The sequence below is a fragment of the Lycium barbarum genome, chromosome 11 (assembly GCF_019175385.1).
Source record: "Lycium barbarum isolate Lr01 chromosome 11, ASM1917538v2, whole genome shotgun sequence".
NCBI classification, from domain to species: domain Eukaryota; kingdom Viridiplantae; phylum Streptophyta; class Magnoliopsida; order Solanales; family Solanaceae; genus Lycium; species Lycium barbarum.
In genome coordinates, this window is record NC_083347.1 from 10,141,871 (window position 1) to 10,148,929 (window position 7,059).

General features: G+C 37.3%; 1 protein-coding gene and 1 non-coding gene across 5 annotated transcripts; one reads left to right on the forward strand and one right to left on the reverse strand.

The window, feature by feature from the left end:
- The first annotated feature begins 209 nt into the window (after positions 1–209).
- On the forward strand, positions 210–5,399 carry LOC132616949 (GDSL esterase/lipase At4g10955-like). 4 transcript variants are annotated; one of them, XM_060331742.1, is made up of 3 exons: positions 210–417; positions 538–589; positions 4,165–5,399. In XM_060331742.1, exon 3 carries the CDS (start codon positions 4,212–4,214, stop codon positions 5,163–5,165), a length of 954 nt encoding a protein of 317 aa, XP_060187725.1. In that variant the 5' UTR covers positions 210–417; positions 538–589; positions 4,165–4,211; the 3' UTR covers positions 5,166–5,399. The 4 variants fall into 4 exon arrangements, with proteins under 4 accessions (XP_060187725.1, XP_060187724.1, XP_060187722.1 ...); XM_060331741.1 differs by having other exon boundaries at positions 211–417; positions 4,181–5,399; XM_060331739.1 differs by lacking the exon at positions 210–417 and having other exon boundaries at positions 424–589; positions 4,181–5,399.
- An 879-nt stretch (positions 5,400–6,278) lies between these two features.
- Positions 6,279–6,351, reverse strand: TRNAR-ACG (transfer RNA arginine (anticodon ACG)). The gene has a single exon. It is a non-coding gene; the product is annotated as a tRNA-Arg (tRNA).
- Between the last annotated feature and the right edge of the window lie 708 nt (positions 6,352–7,059).

Genomic DNA, 7,059 nt, shown 5'->3' on the forward strand with positions numbered 1-7,059 from the left:
TAAGTCATAGTTATTTGTGTGTCTGTAAATCATTTCATTAACGATAAAAGGAAAAATTTCGAATTAAATTATTTCTAAATATAAAATATATCATTCTTTTTTTAACCGATCAAAAAGTAAAGCGTAGCACAACTTATTGCGAGGGAGGGAGAGTAATCAGGTTCAGGGGTACCGCGTTGTTGAGAAAGGCAGTAAATCCAGGTAGGAAAAAAATATGACCGTCAGAGACAACATTTTCAAAACAAATGTTTATTCCTAGATTACTATAAATCCAACAACTTGAATTCCTCATTAATTTCTTCGAATCTGATACCCCAAAAAAGGCAAGAAAGCACACACCACTACTGTTGGGTCACAGTCTCACAGATGTACTTCAGTTGAATAATTTTTCAAGAATAATAAGGCATATATAGAGAGGTGGGTTTTCATTAATGGCCAATATTAGTGCAGAAGAGATGAAAAATGAAGTGGGGACTAATAGAGAAATAGTGAAGGAAAGTGTTGTTGAATCTCATCCTTATGCATTTCATGTTTCAGGACCACGTAATATTTCTTCTCCAAATTGGAAGGACCTTATTAATTCCAGTTGGTTAGTTTCTTCTACTCATACTCTTATATTTCCTCTTTTCAAAATTGGCCACCTCTAGAGGGATCACTGGTGATGACGAACTAGTTAAACGCGTTCGGCAGAACCCAATAGCTTTGGCCAAGATTCTGTATTTGTGTTAAGAAATTCACTTAATATGTATAAATAATTTACGTAAAATCTAGTTAGTTGCTATTTTAGAATCCAGAACACATAAACTCAAAATTATGGATCCGCCTTAGAGGGTGCAGAGGCACTTGTATCTACGGCTTAAAATTAGCCTGGATCTGCCTATGCATATTGCTAATCAGGACTTCCAGAGTGTGTTTGATTCTGTGTTTTATAGTTTGGAACCTTGGAGAATTTGTCTTGATTTATTGTTTCCTTTTTCTAGCTTTGATTTGGTTTATATAGTGGTTTATTTATGAAGCTGATTGTTAATTTGAAGAGCCTGTGTGTTGAATTATGGTTCTTTTGGTTTTCCTTTATTCTTCTTTGTTGGATATGTGAGTTATCTGATTGGAAATGTCATGCTGGTGAACCTGCAAGGGTGGCTGGCTCAGTTGGTTGAGCATGGGACTTTTAGGTCTCACGTTCGAAACCCCCTGCCCACTAAAGCAGGAGATTTGCCTTCTGGGTCGAGCTCGTCGCACGGGACTTGCCTAGTGCGGGTTATCTCTTCTGTGTGGTTTGCGAGCTATTACACAGGAGCTGGATTTACCCTGTGCGCACCCGAAGGGTAGCGACTGCGGGTTCCCATGTCATAAAAAAAAATGTCATGCTGGTGATGTCTTTATTAGTTGATCTTGGTAATTGTATGAATTAATTCTCACAGAGGATATGAGGTAAAGTTATCACCATAAATCCGTTAGTGTAATGTTCTAAATCCTCTTTCTCTCTTTGGGAAGTGGTGTTGTTGATGTTTTTGTTTTAAAAAAATTCTGCATATTTTGTTACTGGAATGTTTATTCTGTTCTTTTTCTGTTATTTTTACCTTGCGTTTCTTAACACATCATTGGATCAGTAATTGTGGGCCTAATCTATTTGGACGGTGGTGGTGCGAATTGCCCTTCTTTTGGGTGGCCTTTAAATTTTGCCCCTCATATTTGAAATCTTTAAATTTTGTCCTTCGACTAAAATTCATGGGTTCCAGATTCGAATCCCCACACAGTCACAATTTTAAAAAAAAAATTCGCAAGGCAGAGTTTAAATTTCGCTATGCTCTCACCGGCATACACTTGTGAAGGAATTACCAAAGTTATGCCGGACCCGACATACTTATACCTTATGGGCAGACTTGGCATAAGTATGCCGGATCCGGCATAACTGTGGTAATTCTTTCACAAGTTTATGCCGGGTCTGGCATAAAAGTTTGCCCATTAAAAGTATGCCCCCACCGGTATAAACTTGTGAAGGAATTACCAAAGTTATGCCGGACCCGGCATACTTATGCCAAGTCTGCCCATAAGGCATGAGTATGCCGGGTCCAACATAAATTTGGTAATTCCTTAACAAGTGTATGCCGGGTCCGGCATACACGCGACCAAAACCTTGCCTTTGCATTTTTTTAATTTATGCTTGAGCAGGGGTTCGAACTCAGAACCTCATGATTTCTGCGTGAACGTTCAGAGTTGCAATGCGAAGGGCAAAAATTAAAGACCAACAATATGAGGGGCATAATTTAAAGACCACAACTATGAGGGGAAAAAGTTAAAGACCACCCCAAAAAAAGGGCAATCCGCGCAAAAAAATGAAGGGTATATGATTCATTTTTTTGCGCGGATTGTCCTTCTTTTGGGGTTGTCTTTAATTTTTGGCCCTCAAATTGGTGGTCTTTAATATTTGGCCTTCGCTTAACGCTCAGAGGTTGGGTTCGAACCTAGGCTCAATAAAAAAAAAAAAACGCAAGGCATAAGTTGGATTTGCAGGGCAGAAGTTGGGATTCGCAAGGCATAAGTTGAAGGCAAACTTTTATCCAAAATTAGGCCTTAAAGACTAACTTTTGCCCAAAGTTAGGCCATAAGCCAGAGATTTGTAAAATTCCAGCAAATATATATATTATTATTATTTATTTATTTTGCCTTAAGGCAGAGTTTGAAATCCAACTTATGCCTTGAGTTTTTTTTTTTTTTTAATTTTGCGGGGTTCGAACCTGGAACCAAGGGGCTTTTAGCGAAGGGCAAAAATTAAAGACCACTGATTTTAGGGGCAAGAATTAAAGACCAACCGCAGCGAAGCTGCAAATTGCCCTATATGATTTCAAAGCATTTTTTTGTGCGAATTTCCCTTCAAAGGCACTGGTCTTTAATATTTGCCCCTAAAATCGGTGGTCTTTAATTTTTGCCCTTCGCCTAATACCCCGAGGTTCTGGATTCGAACTCCAGCTCAGTAAAAAAAAAAAAGAATTTTGCAAGGCAGAGGTTTGTAGCAAAGTTAGGCATGTTCGGGCAAAAGTTAGGCTTAAGGCAAACTTTTATCCAAAATTAGCTTATTCGGGCAAAAGTTAAGCCTAAAGGCAGAGGTTTGTAAAATTTCAACTAAGTAAGAAAAATATTGCCTGAAGGCAAACTCTATCTTGCCTTCTGGTGAAGGCTTTGCATGCCTTGCAAATCCAAACTCTACCTTGCAATTTTTTAAAAAATTTTAACTGAGCGGGGATTCAACCCGAAATCAAGAAATTTTTAGCGAAGGGTAAAAAATTAAGGACCACCAATTTGAGGGCCAAAAATTAAAGACCAGTGCCTTTGAAGGGTAATCGTGCGAATGACCCATTTGAAAGAGGCAAGTAATGAGACTGAATTTCAGTTTAACTGGCCATTCTAACAAAAAGGAGGAGAAGCTTCTCTTTTAAATAAAGGCCAGAGTCACATAAGCTCTGATGATAGTATTATCATCAGAGATCGGAAGTGATTTAACTCATCTGGAAGCACATTGTTAAGTATCTTCACAACTTTTCTCTTCACCCTAAGGCTGTGACAAGTTGAATATGAATATGAATTTCTTTCAGCTAATTATCTTTTGATAAGTTCTTTTTTTTTCCTTCTGCTAATTAACTTGTAAAACTGAATCCTACAATGTACTTGATTAAAGTAAAAAGAAAAAAAAAACTGAATCCTACAATGTGAATAACATGTCCACTTGCTAGTAAAGATTCTTGGAAATCTATAGTTGTTCATGCAAATATGCAATAAGATCACTCTTTTTCTTCTTTGTTACTCTACTGCTCGTTCTGGGCTTACTGCAAGATGGCTGTAAGGAACACAATTCAATTTTTAATGTAGCCTTTTTCTTTCAATTATTTAACTTAACTTTTATGTGGTTAGATATGCTAATTAGTGGAGTTAAAATTTGCATTATCTAGTGTAAATAATCTGGAAGTGTAAAACTAGTCTTTCCTAAATCCTAGATGAAGTTGACATGAGCCTGTTTTCGTCTAATCCCTGGATATGAACTAATTTCCATGAGTTATTAGATATTACAATGGTTCTCTTTTTGCATATTACTCAATATAAAGCGAGATCCTTTTTCTATGGAAATACTAGACAATTACTAGATCATTTGACACTGACACCAATCAGTAATTCACTTGGACAGGAGGAAGGATGCTAACTATAAAAGAACAGTAATGGCCTGCTTTATCCAAGCAGTTTACCTTCTTGAGCTTGACAGACAAGAAAATAGGACAGAACAAAATGCACTTGCTCCAAAATGGTGGATACCCTTCAAGTACAAGCTGGTCGAGACCCTAAAAGATGAACGAGATGGATCCATATTTGGTGCAATATTCGAATGGGATCGATCTGCAGCTTATGCTGATTTTGTACTGATCAGACCCAGTGGTGCACCTAGAGCTGTTTTAGCCTTAAGGGGAACACTTCTGAAAAGCCCAACAATGAGAAGAGACATCGAGGATGATCTCCGCTTCCTAGCCTGGGAAAGTTTGAAAGGATCTATGAGGTTTAGTGGAGTCCTGAAGGCCTTGAAAGCAATCACCGACAAGTATGGAAGCAATAACGTTTGTATAGCTGGCCATTCCCTTGGAGCTGGCTTTGCGCTTCAAGTGGGAAAAGCATTAGCCAAAGAAGGATTATATGTAGAGGCACATTTGTTCAATCCACCCTCGGTTTCACTTGCTTCAAGTTTCAGAAACATTGGAGAAAAAGCTGGCTTTGCATGGAAACGGTTAAAAGCAATGCTTCCTTCAAAGTCTGATTCTCAGATCAGCTGTGAGGAAAGCGGTGCAACAACATTTCGAGTAGGCCCAAAGCAATGGGTCCCTCACTTGTATATTAACAACAGTGATTACATATGCTGCTCTTATACTGATGCAGACGGAGCACAAAACGACCAAGCTGCTAACAACAAGGAGAACGCAAAACCAACAAACTGCCAAGCTGCAGCAAAACTTTTCTTGTCTTCGAAAGGCAAACAAAAGTTCCTTGAGGCTCATGGACTGGAACAATGGTGGTCCGATAACTTGGAACTACAAATGGCTGTTAGTAACAGCAAACTCATTAGCCAGCAGCTGAAATCCTTGTACACTCTGCCAGCTTCTCAAGTAACACCAGTCAAGCGATAACAGATGAACAAGTGGCTTCGTCGCTCCCTTTGTGAAATAACTCATTTTCAATAACAACAGTTGTTCCTATATCACCATGTTGGTGGTATGCATTTAAAAGGTTCTTACAATTTTATTTCCTCTCTTGTATTAATGAGCAATGCAGTTTTGAGGATGCTCTGAAGGTAGAGCCAAATAATCTCAAATGTGGAACCCATGTTTCTTTTATTTGTATATTTGTACTGATTTGCCAAACATTTATCGCAAAATACAGCCTAAACATAACAATAATGACCTTCCCTTGAACACAGTTATTACAAAAGAAAGAAGGCTGAATGTTACGGGAAAAAAGTGGTACCCTACTACCCTTTTCTTTTTCACCAGATGATTGAAATGGAGAAGAGTTATTTGGGGTGTTATGTCATATGTGATAGCAGACCGCCTATCAAACCTATCAAAGTAAAAGGTAAGTTCTACAGAACAGTTACAAGACTGGCAATGTTATATGATAAATTGATAGTGAATGCCGGGCTGCTAAAATCCAATAATATGAGCGGATATGTATGTGCGGTCATACCAGATTAGATAAAATTAAGAATGAGCACATTACCAAAAGGTGCAAGTTGTAGTACGCATTGAGAATAAATGAGAGAAGATCGCTTAAGATGGTTTGATCATGTCCTACATCGGCTTATAGATGCACCAGTCTGTACGTGTGGAACTATGGTGAGTGATGAAATGGGACACGGTAAACCTAAAATCACATGGAAGTAAGTCTCGAAAGAGCTACAATTTCTTGGAATCAAGGCAGACTTAGCTAAAGATAGAACACAACGAAAGGAAAAGAACCATATAAGTGCTATTTACTAGGTGAGATCAGGTTTGTAGTCTCGCTAGTACTTCGATTTGAATATTTGCTTTTCTAGAACTATTTTGACACTATAGTAGATTATCGTGCCTTTAAAATAAAGAACTTTTATTATTGTTATCACTATTATAGATCACTGAAGATCATATAGTTTCACCCCTCTTGCTGTTAAATGGTCATGGAAAGACAATATTTTTTAAGGGAAAAGGAAAGAAAAGTATGATGCAATTGGCTTTTGGTTTAAAAAAGAAAAATTCAGAAAAATACGACTCTGCTGGGGATCGAACCCAGAATCTCTGGTTTCGTAGACCAGCGCCTTATCCATTGGGCCACAGAGTCTTGATGCTATTCCCACCAATTTTAATTTAAGACTGGCTGATGCTCGAGTGTTTTTATGAAAGCCCCAGCGGTATTACCATTTCCAATACGTGAACAACAACACATCATGCAATAGTATTTGCTCTATTGTGAGGAAAATGAAGATCTTCATAAGAAGAGATTTTTGCCTATATAATTTTGATTACATATGAAAAAGATTCTACCTGAAACACTACAAGATTTTTTTTCAGACCTAATCAACAAGAATGCCATATATAAAACACTGCTCCCTCCGTCTCACAATATTACATCAATGAACTGATTTTGCGAGTTCACATACCAACACTTAAAAGGTTTCATTATAAATGGAGTAAATATTTATTAAGGAAAGAGAACATGATAAAATATATTAAGATGGTAAAATAGTCAAAATGTCACCCTTATAAATGTTTTCTTAATGAGCGTGTAAATGAAAATGAGGCAAATATTTTGAGATGGAGGGAGTACCATACAAAGTTTGGAATGTACCAATTTTTTTAGAAACTTCTAATTAAGAATTGCTATGAAAACTATACAGATATTCATATGAACAAAACCTAGTACGGACAATATTCACGGATGATATAAATACAAAAACTGTCTCTTTTTACATACAAAAATGTACATCAACTGATACTAATCACTCCACACTAATTAAAAATATATATCCTCTCTACATCGAGATCTAGA